The 20,306-nt window shown below is 42.1% G+C and overlaps 4 protein-coding genes across 7 annotated transcripts; 1 reads left to right on the top strand and 3 right to left on the bottom strand.

Moving 5' to 3' along the window:
• Nucleotides 1-47: 47 nt before the first annotated feature.
• Nucleotides 48-2,303, bottom strand: LOC147052019 (trophoblast glycoprotein-like). Of its 2 annotated transcripts, XM_085918179.1 has the most exons (4): nucleotides 1,726-2,303; nucleotides 1,428-1,657; nucleotides 1,209-1,337; nucleotides 48-1,133 (listed from the first exon to the last, which is right to left on the bottom strand). In XM_085918179.1, exons 1-4 carry the CDS (start codon nucleotides 2,301-2,303, stop codon nucleotides 682-684), a joined length of 1,389 nt encoding a protein of 462 aa, XP_085774305.1. In that variant the 3' UTR covers nucleotides 48-681. The 2 variants fall into 2 exon arrangements, with proteins under 2 accessions (XP_085774305.1, XP_085774304.1); XM_085918178.1 differs by having other exon boundaries at nucleotides 48-1,657.
• On the bottom strand, nucleotides 2,027-4,738 carry LOC147052018 (transmembrane protein 222-like). The gene is made up of 6 exons (XM_085919293.1): nucleotides 4,479-4,738; nucleotides 4,207-4,291; nucleotides 4,059-4,090; nucleotides 3,893-3,989; nucleotides 3,688-3,818; nucleotides 2,027-3,126 (listed from the first exon to the last, which is right to left on the bottom strand). The coding sequence occupies exons 1-6, from the start codon at nucleotides 4,595-4,597 to the stop codon at nucleotides 3,039-3,041; spliced, it is 552 nt and encodes a 183-aa protein (XP_085775419.1). The 5' UTR covers nucleotides 4,598-4,738; the 3' UTR covers nucleotides 2,027-3,038.
• A 594-nt stretch (nucleotides 4,739-5,332) lies between these two features.
• Nucleotides 5,333-10,929, bottom strand: wdtc1 (WD and tetratricopeptide repeats 1). Of its 3 annotated transcripts, none has more exons than XM_085919298.1 (16): nucleotides 10,767-10,929; nucleotides 10,239-10,370; nucleotides 10,039-10,122; nucleotides 9,829-9,875; nucleotides 9,631-9,742; nucleotides 8,979-9,166; nucleotides 8,730-8,912; nucleotides 8,557-8,654; nucleotides 8,348-8,463; nucleotides 8,182-8,257; nucleotides 7,993-8,086; nucleotides 7,692-7,862; nucleotides 7,329-7,561; nucleotides 6,822-6,978; nucleotides 6,532-6,724; nucleotides 5,333-6,457 (listed from the first exon to the last, which is right to left on the bottom strand). In XM_085919298.1, exons 2-16 carry the CDS (start codon nucleotides 10,284-10,286, stop codon nucleotides 6,260-6,262), a joined length of 1,998 nt encoding a protein of 665 aa, XP_085775424.1. In that variant the 5' UTR covers nucleotides 10,287-10,370; nucleotides 10,767-10,929; the 3' UTR covers nucleotides 5,333-6,259. The 3 variants fall into 3 exon arrangements, with proteins under 3 accessions (XP_085775424.1, XP_085775426.1, XP_085775425.1); XM_085919300.1 differs by having other exon boundaries at nucleotides 8,557-8,651; XM_085919299.1 differs by lacking the exon at nucleotides 10,767-10,929 and adding an exon at nucleotides 10,632-10,657.
• Nucleotides 10,930-11,441: 512 nt separating this feature from the next.
• Nucleotides 11,442-20,146, top strand: cep85 (centrosomal protein 85). The gene is made up of 14 exons (XM_085918980.1): nucleotides 11,442-11,607; nucleotides 12,371-12,421; nucleotides 12,747-12,878; nucleotides 14,813-15,573; nucleotides 15,993-16,120; nucleotides 16,256-16,373; nucleotides 16,448-16,633; nucleotides 16,852-17,004; nucleotides 17,076-17,230; nucleotides 17,586-17,703; nucleotides 17,818-17,868; nucleotides 17,951-18,058; nucleotides 18,156-18,396; nucleotides 18,463-20,146. Exons 2-14 carry the CDS (start codon nucleotides 12,382-12,384, stop codon nucleotides 18,624-18,626), a joined length of 2,355 nt encoding a protein of 784 aa, XP_085775106.1. The 5' UTR covers nucleotides 11,442-11,607; nucleotides 12,371-12,381; the 3' UTR covers nucleotides 18,627-20,146.
• The last annotated feature ends 160 nt before the right edge of the window (nucleotides 20,147-20,306 follow it).

Below are 20,306 nucleotides of genomic sequence, written 5' to 3'. Positions count from 1 at the left end.
ACAAAATACAGCAAACATTTCATGTGTAATTCACATTTAATGCCAGTAGCTCAGAAACAGCCATGTAATATTAATTACAAATTCATTAAAACGTGTATGCTGTAGGTACAATGACAATACGGTAGAATATTTCATGTTCTATAAATAGCTACAGTATTCTATAAGGTACTTTTTATTCCACTGAGCAAATTCCATTCAGTTTTGGACAGTATACAAATATACAGTCACTAACACTGCACGATATAATGTTCTACCATACAAGAAATACATAAATTGGGCCTTTACAAAGATCATTATTAGCTATTGCTGGGTCATAACACAAAATACTGCCACAATAGTAATTAATAGCTTGCCTGTCAATAAAAAGTGAACTATGATATGCAAAGATATATTTTTGTAAAGGCAAAAATATTGATATTGCTCCTGTATTGGGTTCTATTAGATTGGGAAGTGCACCTAATTTATATTGGATAAGAAAAAAGAAAAACACAGAAAAAAAAACCCACATGTAAACAAACTTTTGCATGTTTGACGATCCTATCAAAATATCAGGTTACTGCATCTAAAAAAAAAAAATCCAATCAGTGCCATCCAGTAGCACGAAGGCACTTTCAAGTTTATTACCAATAGCTGCAGTACAGAACAAAAATAAAACAAATTGTAAACCTACTGGCAATAAATCTACAAGACGTTTCTAGCTTCAGAAGGAGATTTTAAAGGTTTGACATGTGCGTCTTCAGTAATAATACAAGTGTCATTGGGTGGCAGTTGTGAAAGAGAAACTCCGACGTGCTGCCGTGCCCTGCTGACACCGTTTTGAGCCGAGATGTGCCCCAAGCGTGGGTCTGAGTCAATCTCGTATCGGTAGTGATATCCCTCCATCACGTCATGACACGCATCTCTCATTTCCACGATCCACCTCTTCATGCCTTTACGATTCAGGTAGAGCACAAATAGAAAAACCATGCCCACAAAGCCGAGCACGAGCCCGAGGAAGACGTAAGACGTCTGCAGGCTGAGGTCAGTCATCTCCGTTTGGTTCGGGACAATGCATCCGATGACCTTCGACCCCAGCCCTCGGAGTCGGCTGTTGGCTAACGGCTTTGGCGAGGAGCACCTCACAGAATCCGCATCTACCCGAGCGTGTGAATCATTTAGCCAAGCCACAAAACTTTGGATCTCACAAGAGCAGGAGTACGGATTTTTACCCAGAAGGATGCGGATGTTCCCGAGCTTCTCCAGTTCTTTGAGATCACCGGTCCCGAATGTCCTGAAGGCGTTGCGGGTCAAATCAAGCATCTCCAGGTTGTTCATGCCGGAGAAGGTTCCGCTGTAAACTGCCACCAGTGAGTTGTTGCTTAAGAAGAGCTGCTGTAGACTACGCAGGTGGGAGAACATCCCCAGGGGAAGAAGAGCGAGTTGATTACCCGAAAGGTCAAGACGGAGGAGCCCTCGGAGGTCTCCCCAACGTAGAGCCGTGGTGAGGTCTGTCAGGGCGGTGAAGTTGTAGAGAGAGCGGCTCAGGTTGAGCTCCTGTAGAGGACTGCCGGCGATGCTCAGAGCTTCTGGATGGATGATTGACAGCTGGTTGTCACTGAGGTCCAGGAATCGCAGGTTGATCAGGGTGGAGAAACTGTGCGATCCCATCTCTGTCATCCTGTGAGGACAACTTCCACGGTTAAGCATTTGAAAATGATTAATAGCACACATAAAATTAATTCTCACCTATTATTGCTTAAAATGACTTTGGAAACATTCTCCAACTCCGTAAAAGAATCAGGTCCAATCTTGTCAATATTATTCCCCGTGATGACGACAGTCTTTGCGTATCCTGGAATCATTTGTGGTACCATCAGAAGATCCTTTGAGATACATTTCACCACACGTGTGACAGCAAAGCACTCACAGCCACCGGGACACTCCAAGCAGAGAGATCGGGTGCAAAAAAAGAATCCAAAAAACACACAAACTGCAGAAATACACATCGCTAAATAACTACACAAAAAAAGACAGAGAAGAGAAAAAATGACACGTCTATATTTTAATATGGTGGCGGATCTCACAAAGTAATGCACCTCAGCAATAGTCCCTTCCTCATCTACTGTACTGGGGGAATAAAGGCTGTTGTAAATTGATGGCAGTTCTTGTAGCGCAGAATCTGCTGGATGGAAAAAGTGTGTAGACCCCCTCACCCCCCCCTTAAAGCTACAGCGGACAAGCAGACTGTGACCTCCACTGCACAAAGAAGCAGGAGAGCCGTTGTTGATAATTACAATAAATATATTGTACAAATATTCACGCATTGTGTTAATATCACTACAAGGTGTCTTTTTTTTAAATTAAATGTCATGGGCAGTTAATTTCTTAAGCCAAAGCCCACAGCAATATCTAGGACATGTTCAATATGATAAAAATAGAACATCCGTGATCAGAATGAGTCATAGTATCAAAGACCTCGTGGATGGTGAAATTGATTTATATGCGTTGTATTGGTACCAATATTTGGCCACTTATAATAAGATCTCAGACTTGGATTATTCTGATATATTTTCTTGATAATAACAAGAATGATATTAGCAAAGGGATTTTATAGTGATATTGACACCAACATGATGAGGCTAAAATTACATTCCTTTATGAAGATGTACAATTTTTAAAGCATTGAAATGCACCTATAAAAAAACATAAACAGTACCCTAACATTAAAAAAAAAAAAAAAGATGGAGGATTACAATAAACATGTTTATCTACTCAAGTCATTTTTCCTCCTACGGGTCCCTTTGACATTCACTAATGCTTTCAGAACACTTAATCTTAAATAATTGAGGAATAATTTCAGCATTGGGTTTGTGCAGTAATTCACATTGTCATTTCTATTTCCCATCACTGAAATGTCGGGAAACACATCAGCGGATCATTCCAAGGTAGTTCAAGAACCTAAGCTGAAGGCAAAATTTGCTTCATATATAGGCAAAGTCTCAAACACAATACGTAACAAATAAATATGACAAAATGAGTCTCCTGATGTCGTGTATTAATTACTGCAGATTGAACGTGAGGATGACCATGCTGATTACGACGCAGAGAAGAATAAAGGGCAGCCAGGTCTTGAGGAACGCCGACCAGCTGAAGGGTACAAAGAGGAACGTTAGAGGGCTTGTCAACCACAACTTGAATGTTGAGCGAATCTCTCCCGTTCCCTCCCGTATCGTGGAGCGACAAGGACGTGACTCCGTGTCTTTTCTCCCACAGCCCCATGCTCATTGTCCTACTGCCCATAAAAAAACATCGCAGGGAGCCCCAGCGGATAGGTGACCTCCAGCGGTGGCACGTAGGGGAGCGTTTCTTGTCAGTGATGAATTGCACGACTCCCCACGTGTTAAACAGACTCCTGTGGCGTGGGAGTGGACGTGCGAAGGCAGCACAAACTGTGACGCCAGCATTCTCTATGTGGGTCAACGGAGAATAATGAGGGGGTGACTCTCAGCCATATGGCTGTGTGCCTTTAGCAATTACAAAGGTGATGCGTTGAGTAACAATTGGAAATTTGAAACAGATGAATAATATTAAGTGAAACTAAAACTATGTCGATGCTGCGTGATGTAACGATGATCTGCTCTAATGGTTCAATGCTTGTAGAGGTGGATCTCAATTTATGGTGCAATTGGATTATTTAAGAATACTTACCTCACGTATTTGCCATGAAAAAGAGAGCCAAAGCACAATTTGATCATGTTCCAAGAGGCGCTGTTGTCATAGCGCATCAAGTTGAGGGCCATGGCGACGTGGGAATGGCAGTTATCAAAACACAGGTTGTGCTTTAAGAAAAATAAAATGTTTTTTTTTAAACTCCAGAATTTATTCTTAAAATTTCGAGTTTTTTTTTTCTTACCTGTCTGCCTTTGTATTCCTCAGATGCATCATAAACTGCTTGGTCCCAAATTGCAGCACCATTGCCACGCACTTTGTTCACATCAAGTTTCCAATACCTACATATAGACAGATTTAATTTATTCATGGTCAATATTAATATTACTAACTACTTTTAGTTGTATTACTTTGTTGGTCTTCCGAAGCCCATATTGTCCTCCTGGGAAATGGAAAACATTCAATCAGTGTACATATATAGATTATTTTGAAAATAAATGACTATTCTCCAAAAATGATTTATACTTCTTATAGCATGGATAGATCAGTGGTACCAACCGAGACAAAGTAGGATCCTGCAAAATCTCTGATGATTCCGGAAGAGGTGCAGATTCCCATATGACCAATGAAAGGCAGCACCCACCTGCAGCATGAAAACAGACCCCGTCAACACCCATTAAAACAATTATGCTTATCCTTTTCAATAAAAGTGAGAGACAATAAGATTACGAAATACTTAATGCCCACAGGTGAACAGTCAGTATTCGACGTTGCCGAACTATCTGTGCGAACGCTGCTAACTAGCAATAGCTCGAGCGTTAGCTTCTTACGATAAAATAGGAATGGGGGTCCAGACAATGCAGTAGGGGTAGCGGCTGTTCTTTTTGTCATTTCCCAACAAATCTCCGTGATAGTTCTTCATTATGTTGATGTTCTCAACATCCGCCATATCACGGCTCCACCTCTGACGGGTTGACGAAGACGGTGACGTTACAGCAAGTAACACCGGGCAGTGCGTTGTCGCCTCACCGTGGACGGATCAACGGTCCGTGAACGCAGCATTGCTCTTAATTAGTCGCCTATTATAATTACGACATGAGTATTGTCGTATTATAACTGATATGGATATTTTTACAGAGGTAAAATGAGTGTTGAAATTAAATACTGAATCTAAGCACGTGACCTACATTTAAATTAGAATCTATTAAAAAAAAAAATCTATGAAATTGCATTCTCTGATCCAGGTGACTATGTAAATACTTATTTGCAAAGTTTTGTACTTTCCAAAGATCCAGAGACATGTCTGAATCATGGAAACTGGCTTTTGTTATTTTTTTTTAGGTCTGTTCATCGTTCACACAGCCAAGTCAGCTTTATCACTGTAACACTACCAGAGCTGGGTCACCTCGTTATCGTACAATATGTGGCATGTGGGTTGCCCTAATGGTGATTTACTGTGCACACAAATTGCAACATAGTCAGCAAAAGCAGATAGTGAATATGGCACTGATGTATGAACAGAATACCAGAAGGTTGATAGCATGGACTCACCTTCAATTCATCTCTGCTCACCTAATTTATTTTCAACAGTACTCCACATCTGTTGTGTGACTCTTCCACAGACAAAAAAAAAATAATTAACATGTTGCCACAGAAGGACAAAAAGACACAAGCAAGTGTCGTGGTATTTTATTATTTAAAGTTTGTTTCTCAGTTGTCAACAAACATTATGATTCGTCAAAGAAAAACAACAGAAATCTGTGAACAAAATAAAACACATGGAAGTCTACTTTTGCATTCTTTAACATATATTCAGTTTATGGCATCAAAGTGTCGAGTAGCCAAGGATGAGTGCTAGCGACACACGGTATCAAATACTTGGTGTATATTTATTTTAAAATTTAGTATGAGTATAACTTAGAAAAAATATTTTCACACCAAGTTGTATTAGAAATTAAGAATAAAAATGAAAAATGAACAGATATTTTCCAGTCTGTCTCTGGTTGAATGAAAATCTCCCACTTTCGGGATTAAACAAGCACAAATCCTTGGCCATTGGACTGATGGACTTTGGCAGAGGAAAAATTCTCCCAGGCTTGTAAACTAAATAAAGTTCATCCATATCCTTGCACCATGCAGCGTTCATAAGATGAAGTGTGACATTGAATTGCAAACTTCACGAATCCCGACTATAAAGTCAGGGCTCCAAACAGGCTGAGATGAGCGCACACTGCTAGAGATGCAGCAAAGCACTTTAATATGAACCCCAAGAGGGTCACTGCCACTCGCAAGGTCACGCTGACCCGAAAATAGGTCAAAGGGCACCTCTTTGACATCTGGGCCAGATGTGCTGAACTTGTCCATCTCTGTGACAAAACAGGGGAAGTGATGTAGCGAGCTGTCTGCCTGTCTAAAGGATCAAGCTCCTCTCCACGCGTATATGACTTGCACCCCCCCTTGCAGAGATCTCCACCAACCCTCCTCGTAGAATGAGGGCAATGCATAGTGTTGAGATGTGACGTGAAACTCCAGCAAATTAGGGCTCAAACAGAAACGGGCACAGGGCTTTGCTTTACTACTTTCCCTTCTACAGAATAGCCATCAGCTCCTTTTAGCTCGGTCTACATTGCGCTTGTCCGTCTGAGCTGTTCTCGTCGTCAGAACCATCTGGGCCCACGCCACGTAGTCCTGTGATGCGATAGCCCATATTGAGCAGCATAACCTCCAGCGGATCGGCGTTCATTCGCCGCTGGTTGGCCTGAGCTGCGCCTTCCATGTCTTCTACCACGCGTCCATTTTCACTCTCCGTCTGGGAGGAAACGCAGGAATGAAGACCAATCAATTACCAATCAAACATCCATGCAATCAAAACACGTTGCTTACCTCTGGTCTGGGGTTCCATAATCGGACCACGGGGTCAATACCGCTCGAGGCCAGGAAGCAGTAGCTGGGGTGAGGCTGCAAACAGTTGACTATGGACTCGTCCCCTTGCATGATACGAACCAGGTTTGTCGTCTCCTTCTCCCAGATAAAGAAGGAGCCATCGTCTGAGCCGCTGACGATGTACTGGCCTTTGCTGCGTAGGAAAAGATTTAGGAGTTCGAACGAGCCTATGAACTTGAAATGACATCATAGAGTGACTGGCCCCGGGTGGGTGAGCTCTCGCCACTGACCTTCCGAAGAAGTTGGCTTCTTTAATATCTGTGGTGGTGTTGCAGTGACCGCAATATCTGTGTTTGTAGTCCAAGCTTTGCTTTCGAAAAACAAACTCATCCATAGTGATGGGCTCCATTTGATTCGTAGACTGCAATCGGAAAGAGCTCGCTCCGCCTGGTGAGGGAGTAAAAATGATTCATCTTGTGGTAATGCAAGAAGCATTTCATTTAAACTCATAAAAAAATAAACAAATGAAATAAATAATAGAAATAAAATAATAAATACAAAATTTAAAAACTTTTGCCACGTGTCAGAAAATTCTACCAAATTTTTTCAAATGCCTGAAAATTGCAATTTTAGAAATTTGTTATTGCCCCAACTAAGAATGCTTTTTTTTAGATGACTTGAAATGAAAATATTTCCCAGCATTTTTTTCATGCCTAATCCAAAACGTTGAATGACAACATTTAAGCAAAGGATAATAAATGAGGACAGCATTGAAGAGCTTCAACCACAACGCCCACCTGATTCCGTCTCTGTGAAAAAGGCCTTGATATCTTTATCCAATGCGTCGCAAGCACTGCTGTGCGCTTGGTCTGGAAACTTCCCTTTGAAATCGTCAAGGCACTGCAGCGCTTCAGACATATACTTGAGCTCAAAGAGACAACGCGCAAGCCTGAAATGAGCCTTCAGATGTTCCGGATTTAGAGTCAGTGCCTTCAGGCAATCCTTGAGTGCGTCATAGTGGTCTCCATCCCTTCAACATTTACAAACAGAGAAAGGAGATTTTTTTTTTTTTTCCCCCCTTTGTGTCTTTTTACATGCTCGGCCAATAAAGACAATTCTGAACGGAAAATGATGATGTCTTAAGATAAAATGATGCCAACCATTTCCGCTTCATGTAGGCCGCGGCCCGGTTTCCATAGAGCACGGCGTTGCAGCCGGAATGATGAATTCCCAAACTATACAGTTGGATGGCCTGCGTCCAATGCTGCCGTGCAAATGCGTCATTTGCTTGTTGCTTGATCTTTTCCAAATGTGGAGGAAGATCAGAGGAGCTACAACAGGCAGAAAAGACTTTGCAGTCGCGTAGAATGCTTATTTCAAAATACTATTGCTGTTCAAAACAAAGTCATTGCTCCAAAAACAATCAAAATGTCAAAGTCAACAGACAGCTTTAGCATTTACCTAAGTTGCATCTTGCTTTGGGTAAACTCAATATGGCTGTCAGGCAAACAAATTCCATTGGAGACGCCGTTAGTTGTCTTCCCAATTTGCACATCTACAATCCAAATGACATAAACAATATATTTCATTTTTTAACAGGTTTTCAAAAAAATGTCTCAAACATTTGTGTTAAGATAACATAAGACCTACCAGGTGATGATTGGCACTTTTGTGGAAGCAGCAATGTGTATGGCTTTTGTTTGTGTGTTAAGTCAAACAAATACACCTAAAAATAGTAAACACACACACACGCAAAAAACAAAATCACATTTTCAGGATAGATTGCGGACTACGTACAGGATAAGAGCGGCTCTACCTGTTCTCCGCCCATGTTGACAAGTAACTCAGTTCCATCTGGACTGAAAGTGACATAAGTGACCACAAAGACCCTCAAGCGGTTAAAATAGTCCATCAATTTCACTGGCAGGTGACCTGAAGAAGGACGCGAGAAAGAATTTTTACGCCACTACGTCAGTCGAGCTGTATTGAATTCTACATATGATGGGATCAATGAGGCTTCGGTACCTGCGACGTAATACTGCACAGCCGTGTCCGGGACGGGCATATGACTTTCGAGGAATGTGCGCACAGCAGATGACTTCCATTGGTTTACAGATTTTCTGCTTCGGGAGAAGATAAAAATGTTTCACACCCAAATTGTAAACACACACATTGGATGCACATGAGCGCCAACCCACCTACTGTTGTGAATCATCCGAATGTCATAGAGACGTACATAGGGACCGTTGGCCCCTACGGCCATGTAGTTGTTGTCACGTGGATTGATAGCTAAACACTTGGCCTCCACCAGCTGACTACACAATTTGGTTAGATCAATCAGCACCTGAGAGTGTTTTCCGCTCTCCCGTAAGTCATATTGTCTGAAAGGCAGAAGTGAGCATCATGGGCTGGGAAATAGAATCAGCAGAGCTCAAATATTCTCTTACCTGATGATGCCATCTTCTGCAGCGCTCCAGAAGGTGTTGGGCCACATGGGCGCTGTAGCGATGCGTTTGACCCTGTTGGTGTGATCAGAAAACATATGGATGGTTTCCTTCACCGTCAGGTCATGCACGTGGACCTTCGAGTCCGCACCACCAGTAACCAAAATTCTGTCTCCGGAGTGAGGAAGGAACTGTGTAAAGAAATGAACAACACAAGTGTGTCTTTATTATATTGTGTTTTGAGCCTTGACATATTTGATACAATTATACTCAAATAATGTGTTCATATTCTTAACTGTGATCCATAAAAACATTCGACTAACCAACATTATGAGTTCTTAAAAAAAAAAAAAACAAGTGTCCTTTTTGTGTCTTTCGCTCACATTCCCCAATCAGGAGGATTTTGGTCTTTAGCACATGAGCAAATGTTTGCTGGCGATTATCTTCTACTTAAGAAATGGCCAACAGCGCCACCTTTTGTACAATAGGACCATTGCAGGAAGTAAAGTGAGGTCACCAGACTATTGTACTTTTTTTTTTTAATTCATTAGTTTTGAAAGTTTTATACAAATGTCAATTGACTGGCTCAGAAGTATGACTGGATTCTTTGGATGTTGTTTAAGGTAGACTGAACCTGTCATCACACCGCTCTTACCTTAACAGAGAATATATTTGCCGAATGGCCTGTGTGCATAGTTGTAAGCTTCTTGAGTTTGAAGGGATCCCAGATAATAGCATGTTGATCATCTGAGCCCGAAGCCAGCAGACTGACAAAGGGAAAACAAAAATTGCTTTAGAAAACTCAACTTTTACTTTTTTTTTTTGGTATGGTCCCATATAAGTTCTCGCTTACTCTCCATTTTCATTCCATTCCAAACAGTTCACACAGCCCGTGTGGCCCTGCACAACCACACAGAACAGTAGAAAAATAAACAGTTACAACCCTAAGATATTTCTGTGGTTTGACAGTTAAAAATGAACCTCACAACTAGTACAAGATGACACGTAATGTTTGACAGACACCCATAGTCTGACGCATGTTCATGCATCTGCTGACACTAACCTGAAGCTCGGCCTCCAGGCCAAGTCTCTTGATGAAGGGGTCGGTCACATGAAAAGACCTTTGAAAGGCTGATGTTCTCTTTTCCTGCAATATAACAAATATATATATATATATATATATATATATAGTACAGTAATTCTCTGAATAAACCATGATGACACAGGTCTGCAGCATTTTGTAGTCATTGCTTGAGTACTCACCTGGATCTGCCTGTGCAAGATATCTCGGGTGATGTTGACGTTATTCATGACTTCAACACAAGAAATATTTGAAGTAGGGCAGGATCCTGGTCTGACCCTGATGACAGGTGGTCTATGGATCTTGAATGTTTACTGCAAAGACAGGGTTGATGTAAACATACATCGTTGTTTATAAATAAACAGAGCGTTAGCTGATCGACACTTTGCTTTAAGGAGTAGCGGTAAACAACGTCAAACTTGCTTCCGTCAACAATACGAGTTTGTTTGCCCGATAGCGTTAGCTGTCAACAGTGTCAAGCTAACGCAGCTCTCTGCTAATTCTAAAATCCATTCCGCACATTATCAGTACAATTCTAAATATTGAGAATCTGTTCGTCTTGCATAATATGAGACCATTTTAGCAGCTGCCGGGTTCTGACGGTGAGTGTCGTTGCACAAATAGCCTTAGCGTATTTCGTTAGCCGTTAGCTAAACAAAACGTCACTGGCAAGTAACGCTGATATTTGCAATCGTTTGATGACAACTTACGACTGCGTATGCAAGATCGCTGGTCTCCTTCTTTCAAAAATTCCACTGTCGAGAAATGTCGACGTAAAAAACACGTCATAAATCACAGCCTTACACCATTTTGCCCCAAAAGCAACAAACTCCCACTGTTTCATAAACACAAGTTAGTTCCGCTGCTTGAGACACACACTTCCGGTTCATGCTATTACAATATAAAATTTGATTAAAATATATTTTGATTGAAATAGCATGGGCAGTATGATATTTTCCATTCTCAATTTTGTAATTTGTGAAAAATACCAACACAATTTTACACACAAACCTATTATTCTAATGATGGTTGATTAAGTATTCTCTTTCTCAAAGTTCCTAATTCTGTTTATTTTGGAATCGACAATAAAGGCGTGTGATAAAGAAAGTAGTCTCATGTATGCCTTTATGAATCATTTATTATTACGATTATTGTTGTTGTCTGAAAATTGTGACCTTTTTTCTTACCTTTCAAAGGTTGATTTGATTAAGAATTTTGGCCGTATTTATAAACCGTATTTGGCAACACACTGCAAGTAATAGTGGAATTTAAAAAATATATCTTTGGTTTTGTATATGATTTGAAGTTGAATTTGAACAGATTAACCAAAGAGATGAAATTATAACCCGTACAGATGATGTTGACCGGGCGACGCTGTGTTACTGAACAAGCGCTCTTTAAAGTTGTCTCATCGCCTTTGTGTGCTGTGGGATGAGCGCGCTGCAGTCGGGTAGTGGCGGCGGAACAACTGCCACCGCAGCGGATGTTTGTGATTCGGTTATCTACCCAAAACGGAGATTTGCCAACATTTACATCGATGAGGAGCGAAAGGTAACGCGACCATCCCAGTACGAGATAATTTATCTGTGATAAAAGCAAATATTTTCGCGGTGATGTTAACAAATTGGGAGTAGCAGCTGGACGAGCGCTCGTTAAGATGTTAGCTGTAGCATGTTAGCCACCATAGCAAACTGGACGGAAACAGATTTGTCATGGATTAACAAGATTAAATGTGTTGCGTCGAAGCGCATCATAGTCGACCGTGAGTGATTGGGATACAATTTTTATATTATCGTATTCAAGTAACATCCATTTGCCAACATTGTAGAAATTATCCTCAAGAAGACGTCTTCGTTTTAGGAATGATGGAAATGGGTACTAATCAGGTAAGAGTGGGCTTGTGGTTAGCTTGGCTTTTTGTTTGAGTTAGTTATGAATTAACTAGCAAGACTTGAGTAAAGCGGATTAGAGTAATGGAATGAGATTGCCGACAGCGTCTGTTCATTAGGGACGCGTGACAATATTATTATATGTGTTCTCCTTGAAGTCTCTGAGGACGTCCGTGTTTTGGAAACCGATTGTGTAACGGTACATCGTGTTCGTGTTGTTATTTTCGTTGATGTCCCTTGGAGTCGAGTCATCGGGTCAAATTGAGAGCCAAAGCAGCTGTAAAATTCACTTGATGGTAAACAGTGTTGAATACTGAGCTGGGATTTTGTCAATATGTTCTTGATAACACGTGAACGTGTCTTGTTGATGCTCTATTAGTTAATTTTTTTATTTATCCCGTTTAAAAAAACCATAATTATTTTAGGTGACCCCCGAATGACAACCTCACAGAGATACACTGGATCCAAACCAGCTGGTAGGTCTGCCACTAAACCTTTATCTCGTTTGTATATAATTAAGGTAATAATGGTTCTCAATTTTTTTTAACCTAAATAAATGTGTTTAAAAAATACTTCTTAAAGACTCAATGCAAATGAAGTTAAATATTACAAAAAATCTATTTGCCAAATATACTGTACTGGATTTAAAAAAAAAAAGTTTAAACCACAGTAACAAAGTTCTGTGTACAGTTAATTCTGTGAGTTTTTTTTTTTTTTTATGTATTACTAGAAGGTACTTGCACCACAGTTTGAGAACTACTTCTCTAATGGCTTTGGCCTGTTTCCTAAATATGCACACAGCGAGGTTTGCTGACATGGAGTGGCACACGCCAGACTTGTCAGAGAAGTTCCAGAGTCGCCTGGGCCGCCGGCCCGGAACATCGGACAGTGGGGACACAGGTATTGGCACGTCAGCGTCTGACAGCACAGAAGGTGACTCTTGCGTTTTGTTTCCTGTGCGGATGTGTTTTGCAAACGTGGATCTTTTCGGTTTGACCACTTCCTCCAGTTAAATTTTCTGCTTGTGTTTCAGATGTTTAGTAAATGTTAACACGGTTTTGAGGTGCCTTAAAACACCTGTAGATATAAATCTTTTTCTATTTTTTAATAAAAACTCCTCTAGCATTTCTCTCTGTGTGTTGCAACCTGCTGATGACAGTCTGGTCCCGAACCTCACTTCCCTCTGAGAAAATGGCGCTCGTGATTTTAGCGTGTGAACAGCGTAATGTGGAGGATTGTTTATTTTAACAGCGTTTGTAATCGAACCATTAGTCGATTCATTCCTTAAGCACCTATTGTGAATTTTCCTTTTTGCTCAGAAAAAAAAACGTTGACAAATTGCACATTTTATTCAGAAGGTCAACTTAAGTTCAGCAGTAAAGGTTTTGGTTCATTTTAGGCTCATCCGGAGAAACATTTGTGGTCTCTTCTAAATTGTTTGAATCAGTCATTTTTGCCAGATTTAAAGCACCACATGTTCCCCTGGTCCCCGGAGTCCAATATTTACTTTGGACACACCCCTTTGGCTCCAGCCTTATAAAACATCAACATTCCTAGCATGAGTGAAGTGTGTTTGAAAGAAATGGTGATGCAGCACCTCATTAAAAACTCTTCCAAGTACTTGAAGCATTGTCTGCACATGTTTGCCTGAACTTCAGCGTGTATCTGGACATGTTGTGAGCTGTCAGGACGTCGTTTCGTTGGTTAGTCACAATAGTTGAACACAACGCCAGAACTGACAGCAAAGGCGAGCAACGTGACAGTTAAGTCCAAATTTAGCATCAGTAAAGACCAGTTACAAAAAAAATAGTGTATCGTGATTAGAATGGAAATTAAAACAAGCTGTCAAATGTTTCTGTGACGGCTTTTAAATTATAGTTTATATTGTAGCCGCCCTAATTTTAGCCAAAGGGTCTGTTTTTACAGTGACAGGTAATTATATTACATAATTTGCAGGCAAGGAATGTGTGTTGAGCAAACATCTCAGAGTAGTTTAGACTTGTTCTTTTTTGTCATGGATTCTGGAAGTTAAGTGAGCACTCAATTGGCGTTCTATCTTTTATTTATTTTTGAGGACAACGCGGTTTAAGACATTTAGTCTTTAGATGCGACTGTGCGCATGTGATGAGTGAGTGGGAGGAGGAAAGGTGCTTAAATAAGCGTCACCCACAGATCACTCTGTAACTTGAGAGGTGGGCTATAAATACCCCTAACCTTTCCTGTGTTTGCTTAGTTCGATGCGTTTGCTCAGTGTTTGGGCACAGGCTGATTTTGAGGACAATACTTCTTTAGGCGCAAGACCGAGCCCGCTGCGTCGCCGTCAGCTCGCGTGATTCACTGTCGCTGAGAAATGCAAGCCTCGGACGTCTTTGTGGATTTAAAGGGTCCCGCCGCTCAGCTCGGCTCAGCGATACAATGCGACTAATGTGGTTGTCGTCTCCTTGTGACTCTCTGTTTTCGAGACTCGAACGGGTCTCAGAGGTTTGTATAGAGCTATTGTGGAGTTTTATTTGCTTCATGTTTATGGGGGAAATGCTTCACGGTGTGAATTAGGTGTTTCGATGAGTAATCCGAGGGCCCTCCTTCATTCTTGCCAACTCGTGATACACGTGACGACTGAATTCAACATTGTATGCATATATGATAATCCAATGCGGCGTCTTTGCTTCATGTTGTATTTTCGTCAGAGAAGCTTGATTACTCAACAACAAAGTAGGCCACCCACAGACACTGCTGCGTCTACAAAAATAGTGCAAATAGCCTGCAGTGGGCTCAGTATTCTGCGCTGATCCTTTTCCGTACATCTGTATATGGAACAGTGAGATAACGTGTGGCTAATTTTACCCATTTTTTTAATTGGGTTGCAGATTTCTGCAGCTCCAGGAGCAGCCCCTCTTTCCAGCCCATTCGCAGTCAGATCCCTATACCGACGGCACATGTCATGCCATCCACAGCCGGAGCCTTGGCTTCCAAGCCCCAGGCAAGCGTTCAGGAAGAGTCCAGATCTTCGTCCACCTCCAGAACATCAAGCGGCTCCGCCTCCAAATCGTCCTGTCTCTCTAAATCCGCATCGTCGCCCAACCTGGACGCCCAGACCGCTACGGGAAGCGAGACCGCCGGGTCTAAGCCGGACTGCCTGAGCCGCTACCGAAGCCTAGTCAACGGGCTGGACCACTCGCTTTTCCCCACGGATCACACACGGATGGACGACGGCCAGAGGTTTGACACCCCTGCGGTGGAACCTACCCTGAACCAGTCAGCCTTGTTGGGGGGTCTATGCCCTGATGTCAGACTCCGATTACAGACTACAGGGATTAGAGAGAACTTAGACATTGCGTCTGAGGTTTATCGAGGAGCCACGGATCACAACTATAAAGCACTCCCGGTGAGCAGGCCTGCAGTTTCCCTCCCCGGAGTTACCGTCCCCAACGACCTGTCCAATCCCAAATCCGGCCATGCTGGTGCTGTTTATGCCAGCCCGCTTAACTTTTTAAGAGACCACACGGGCGCCAAAGCGTACGATCCAATACACCAGGACCGCTGTGGTAAAATATTAGGCTGGCAGCAGCAGCAGCAACAACAACAACAACAGATGGACAGCATACGCATGCAAATGGAACAAATTCAGGTATGTTTTTATTCCAGATTACAAATGCAAACCTTCATTATACCTGTCTAAACAAACGTTATTGTGCTTTCCATGCAATGACTGACCGATAAAAAGGGTCATCACAGCTGTTCAGTGGAACACCCATGTTTTTGGAGCATGAAATGGGGACAGGGCACCGAGCTCATCATTGGAAAAATAATGTTGAGCTAGACTACGCAAAGCCCGAGGGCATACAGACATGTTGGCCCATTTAAAAGCAGGAAGTAAAACTAGAATTAGTGTATCAATTGATTTGTACAAATATTTAACTTGGGAAGGAATCCCTTTTCCACAAAATGTATTTAAATGTTGAATGCAACAATGTTCTGTATTGATCAAACTGGAGACGGGATAGTACAAGACATTGTGTTCATCTCATTGTCCCATTTCTGTCCCAGTTAAACACCGGGGTGAGCCAGTACACGTCTTTGTACCCCTCAGCCATGCACTCGGAGTCTGGCAAGTGGGACGCTCTGGTGAAAGCCAGTGAAGGTCTGCTAAAGGAGAAGGAGCTTATAATAGAGCGGCAAGTGTTTCTACTCATTTTACTGCTTGTGTTTGGTTAACCTTATCCTAACTATCCTCAACAATCCTGGATTGTAGCCATTTCTAGTTCTGTATTTTTTTCAAGCACTAATTTTTTAATTTGATCTTTGTGCAGACAAAGGCATCACGTTTCTCAGTTGGAGCAGCGTCTGAGGGAAAGTGAGCTGCAGGTCCACGGGGCCTTCTTGGGCCGCGGCGCTCCCTTCGGGGATATATGTTTACTGCGCCTTCAGGTGACTGACTCGTGCAAAAACCGCCATCCGCTTCCCGCGCGGACCTCGTGCTGACTCAGATGACAATATCGCAGGAAGCTCAGAGGGAGAACGCGTTCCTGAGGGCACAATTTGCCGAGCGCACCGACTGCGCCGCCATGGAGAAGGCGGAAGCCGAGCGCAGGCTGGGCGCGGTGGAAGCCGAGACGCGCCGACTGACTGACAGCCTGAAGGAGACGTGCGAGAAGCACGCGGAGGAGATGAAGAAACAGGAAGACAGGGTGGGCGTCGACTCGTTGTCGCTTCCGTAACGTGGGTTTCGCAAGCTAGTAAACCACAAAAGGTTACGAAAACAAAAGAAGCATCCATCAGTTAGTATGACAAGAAAATAAATCAATTGAAAACACGCTGCAGTTTGTTTTAAGTGCGTAGAAATCTCATATTTTGTGAAGTCACATGCTTTTATTATTACTTATGACTTTTTTTGTTGTTGTTGAAGATTAAATCTCGAGACAAGCATATCAACAACCTGAAGAAGAAATGTCAGAAAGAGTCGGAGCAGAAACGAGAGAATCAACAGCGCATTGAGACTCTGGAACGTTATCTGGCCGACCTTCCAACTTTAGAGGACTACCAGAGCCAGAACAAAGAGGTGAACCCCGTTGAAAGCCACACGCATTTATTCTGATCTTGGGTGGTTACGAAATCTGGTTTGTGCCTTAGCTTCAGGAGGCCGAGCAGCAGGCAGCTCGGCTACAAGAGAAAGTCAAAGAGCTGGAGGCCTCTTTAGAGGCAACGCGCACACAACTTCATGAAAAGAACGCACAGTCGGAGGAGCAGAAACGAAAGGAGAGAGATCTGCTGACCACCATTACAGAGTAAGCAAGCACATACACACAAAATTGTATGGATCAGGATCATAAGTTTTTTTCATTACACCTCATTTTTATTTCAGTTTTTTTTTTATTCAGTTTTAATTTGTTTTCAATGTAGATTTGTTTTTCATTACGATAATTACTTTGAAAATGCTTGGGTTTTAGTTTTTTACTTTTATGTCGGGATGGGTGAGTACTCGTGGGAGCTGTGAAAAAATGGTAATGTGTATATCTAATTATAGTTTTGGTTTTATCAGCATAAAATGTAGTTGCAGTTATTGTTTTTTTTCCATTTCATTAGTTTTCATAACTATAATAATCTTGGCGTTTTGTATGCTGCTCTTTGCATCTTCCTCAGTATGCAGCAGCGGGTGCAGCAGGGCCTTGAAGATGGAGCCCGACTGCCCTCGCTGGACATCGAGAAGCTCAGAGGAGAGAATAATACTTTACGGGAGGAGCATCAAAAACTCAAGAAGGTCTGCTGTCTTTTTACTTCTAGTTGTGATTATAAGAACTTTAAGAACTCTTAACATAGTTACCCAATAAGATGTATGGCCGTCCTCAATAGCTCAGGTGGGTTTTTTTGGCAGGTTATTGAGAAACAACATAGGATGATGGAACATCTCGGTTCCCAGATTAAGGTAAGTGACCACTTGTGTTCTATCAAGTTTCTGTCATCTTTTGTCATCATGTTTCATCTTTTATTTTTGTTGTCCTCTGCAGGCTTTAGAGGTGCAGATATCCCAGGAAGAGAACTCGTCTCAAGCTCTACGAGACGATGTGTTGGCCAAAGAGGAAAACATGTCCGAGCTCCACGAAGCCATGAAAAAGGTTAGACGGTCGCTTTCCGAATAATCTACGAGATGATGCTCGGATTGCAGAAAATGCATTTGCTAGGCCAAAACTGATTTTAGCCGATTTCTTCCAGCTCGCTTCCCAAAATCAGGAACTGATGGAGCGGAACCTAACACTGCAAGAGCAGATGAGCGAGTTAGAGAAGAGCGCCAACCAGGCCTCCTCGACTCTGGAGCCGTCCGGGGCTCACCTGACTCAGAATCTTCACAAGGAGCTCTCTTCATGCCTTAGCGACTTGCGCTCCGTGTGCAGCATTTTGACCCAGAGGGCTCAGGGACAAAACCCCAACCTCTCCCTGCTGCTGGGTATCACATGTACGTTCAAATGAAATCCCTTTTTGCCAATTCAGCATTTTTAATATGCGATATTTGTTTCGACAGCACCCATACCGATGGCAGAGCACGACGAGGACTGGATCAGTCCAGAGGCGCTACACAAGAAGCTGGTGGAAGCGCAGCAGCTCCGTCGTGATGTGGAGGAGCTGCGTAACCTAATACTGGACCGCTACGCACAGGACATGGGCGAAAACTGCATCACGCAATAGCTTTGCCCCGTTTCACCTCAGGAGCATCGATTTTTTTTTTTCGGGCTTGACTTTCGAGCCTAGTTACTGAATGTCAGGATGTGGAGCGGGTTTTATATTTCTAGGACAGCGGAAAGCCAAAAATGATTTGGCTTCTTTTGACTGACTACGTCACAATTAGAGCCTGCCTGTCGCACAGTCTTCCCATCCTACTGTTGAGTTCAACTATTTCTGTCCAAGGGCTAACAGAAAATAATTTACCTCTAATACTTGATCGTGGAATATTGTTTTATTTTTTTAAACGTGATATAGATATACTATCACTTACCAAACAGTCTTAAACCTTTTTTCACTCAAGCGGATAGAGTTGTGTGTGTGTGTGTGTTTGTGTTGAAGTCCCAGAAATATAATTTATTGAACTCTCAGTTTCCCCTCTTTGGAGAAGGGGAAAAGATCCAAGAAGCGGTTGACAATCAACTGGAAATATTGTTCTTTCATGGAGATGTTGCCACCATGCCATTATTTGAAATGGTTACAAGTGAAACATCTTGCCGTGTTGCGAGGTAGAAGACTTTGTACCAAACCAGCGATCTACACCATCGAGCCTTCTTCGTCTGTTCAAAGTACCAAAGAAAGCTGGTCGAGGCAGGCAGTCGTGCAAAGTTGGAATGTTTTCCGCCCCCCCCCTTTGCCCAATCCCTTGTCCAACCTCTGCTGTAGACCTGGTTCTCACTGAACACCAACAGGTGCCTTTCTTACGCATTTGCGGTTCTGCTTTTCATTCTTTTTAGACCAATCCGAGGCTGCTCACAGCTCACTCTTTCCAGTATGACATTTCTCCCCGAGCATCAGCCACTAGGATGATAGTCCATACATTCCCTGACTCTGAATGTAGGAGATGATGTAGGATGTTAGCTCGCTCTGCTAGGCGTGTGCTAGTTCTATATTTGTCCTTGTATAGCTGTTGCCATGTACATTTAAAGGTTGATTATGGCTGACTCATTAGATAGATTTGAGTGAGAAACAGTATTGATCTTCAGTATTAATTTATTGGACAGTGTGAACATGTGGGCCCTCCTTATATGTTGCTGTAATGATTCGCTTGATATTAACAATGTGCAAAGGTTCCATGAAGTGTGTGTTGTGTTTCCACATTATGACCTAACATGTGACCAGTTCGTTTGGATGTTAGTTCACGATTGTTTTCATTCTATGTGATGAGAAATAGGGCTGACTGGATCTCCCCCAAAGTGAATATTTTTACACTTTTTTTTCCCCCCCCCTTGACATGGAGCAAGCCATTTTAAGAAGACTTTAAAGGGAATGTAAAGGAGATTTTCATACAATATTTGCAATGCAATAATTATCCAGGACACAAGCCATTTCATGGGACCTGGTAAGCCTAAATTGCACAAGAATTGAAAGTCAGGCTTTGCATGCCTTAACATCTCGAAAGTTTTTTCAAAAGGGAAATTGTTTATATGGTCATACAGTTTGTCCTTTGTATTGCCCTATTTTAGAAATAAAGATGTTCAATTTTGGCCATTGATTTTTTTTTTTTTTAAACTTGGATTTTTTTAGTAGTCTGTAAAAAAACGGAGCGCCTAGTAACTTTCAATTAAATCTGAACTCAGGCGCTATCGACTCGTCTCTGTATAAATATTTGACATATTGAATGTAGTTTGCGTGATTGTCTTTCAA

Source organism: Syngnathus leptorhynchus, chromosome 8 (assembly GCF_054491065.1).
Source record: "Syngnathus leptorhynchus isolate UIUO chromosome 8, UIUO_Slep, whole genome shotgun sequence".
NCBI lineage: Eukaryota > Metazoa > Chordata > Actinopteri > Syngnathiformes > Syngnathidae > Syngnathus > Syngnathus leptorhynchus.
This window is presented reverse-complemented; position numbering and strand designations above follow the sequence as displayed.

Coding starts and splice junctions, on each gene's coding strand:
- LOC147052018 (XM_085919293.1), bottom strand. CDS start 4,597: ATGGCGGATGTTGAGAACATCAACATAATGAAGAACTATCACGGAGAT. Junction 4,292..4,478: donor ACCCCCATTCCTATTTTATC/GTAAGAAGCTAA, acceptor TTCATGCTGCAG/GTGGGTGCTGCCTTTCATTG. Junction 3,127..3,687: donor TTTCATGGCAAATACGTGAG/GTAAGTATTCTT, acceptor TGTACCCTTCAG/CTGGTCGGCGTTCCTCAAGA.
- cep85 (XM_085918980.1), top strand. CDS start 12,382: ATGACAACCTCACAGAGATACACTGGATCCAAACCAGCTG. Junction 12,422..12,746: donor CACTGGATCCAAACCAGCTG/GTAGGTCTGCCA, acceptor ATATGCACACAG/CGAGGTTTGCTGACATGGAG. Junction 15,574..15,992: donor TGCAAATGGAACAAATTCAG/GTATGTTTTTAT, acceptor TTTCTGTCCCAG/TTAAACACCGGGGTGAGCCA.
- LOC147052019 (XM_085918178.1), bottom strand. CDS start 2,303: ATGCGTGAATATTTGTACAATATATTTATTGTAATTATCAACAACGGC. Junction 1,658..1,725: donor GTCATTTTAAGCAATAATAG/GTGAGAATTAAT, acceptor TTGTCCTCACAG/GATGACAGAGATGGGATCGC.
- wdtc1 (XM_085919298.1), bottom strand. CDS start 10,286: ATGAATAACGTCAACATCACCCGAGATATCTTGCACAGGCAGATCCAG. Junction 8,464..8,556: donor TGTGCAGTATTACGTCGCAG/GTACCGAAGCCT, acceptor GTCCTTCTTCAG/GTCACCTGCCAGTGAAATTG. Junction 8,258..8,347: donor TCAACATGGGCGGAGAACAG/GTAGAGCCGCTC, acceptor TACTATTTTTAG/GTGTATTTGTTTGACTTAAC.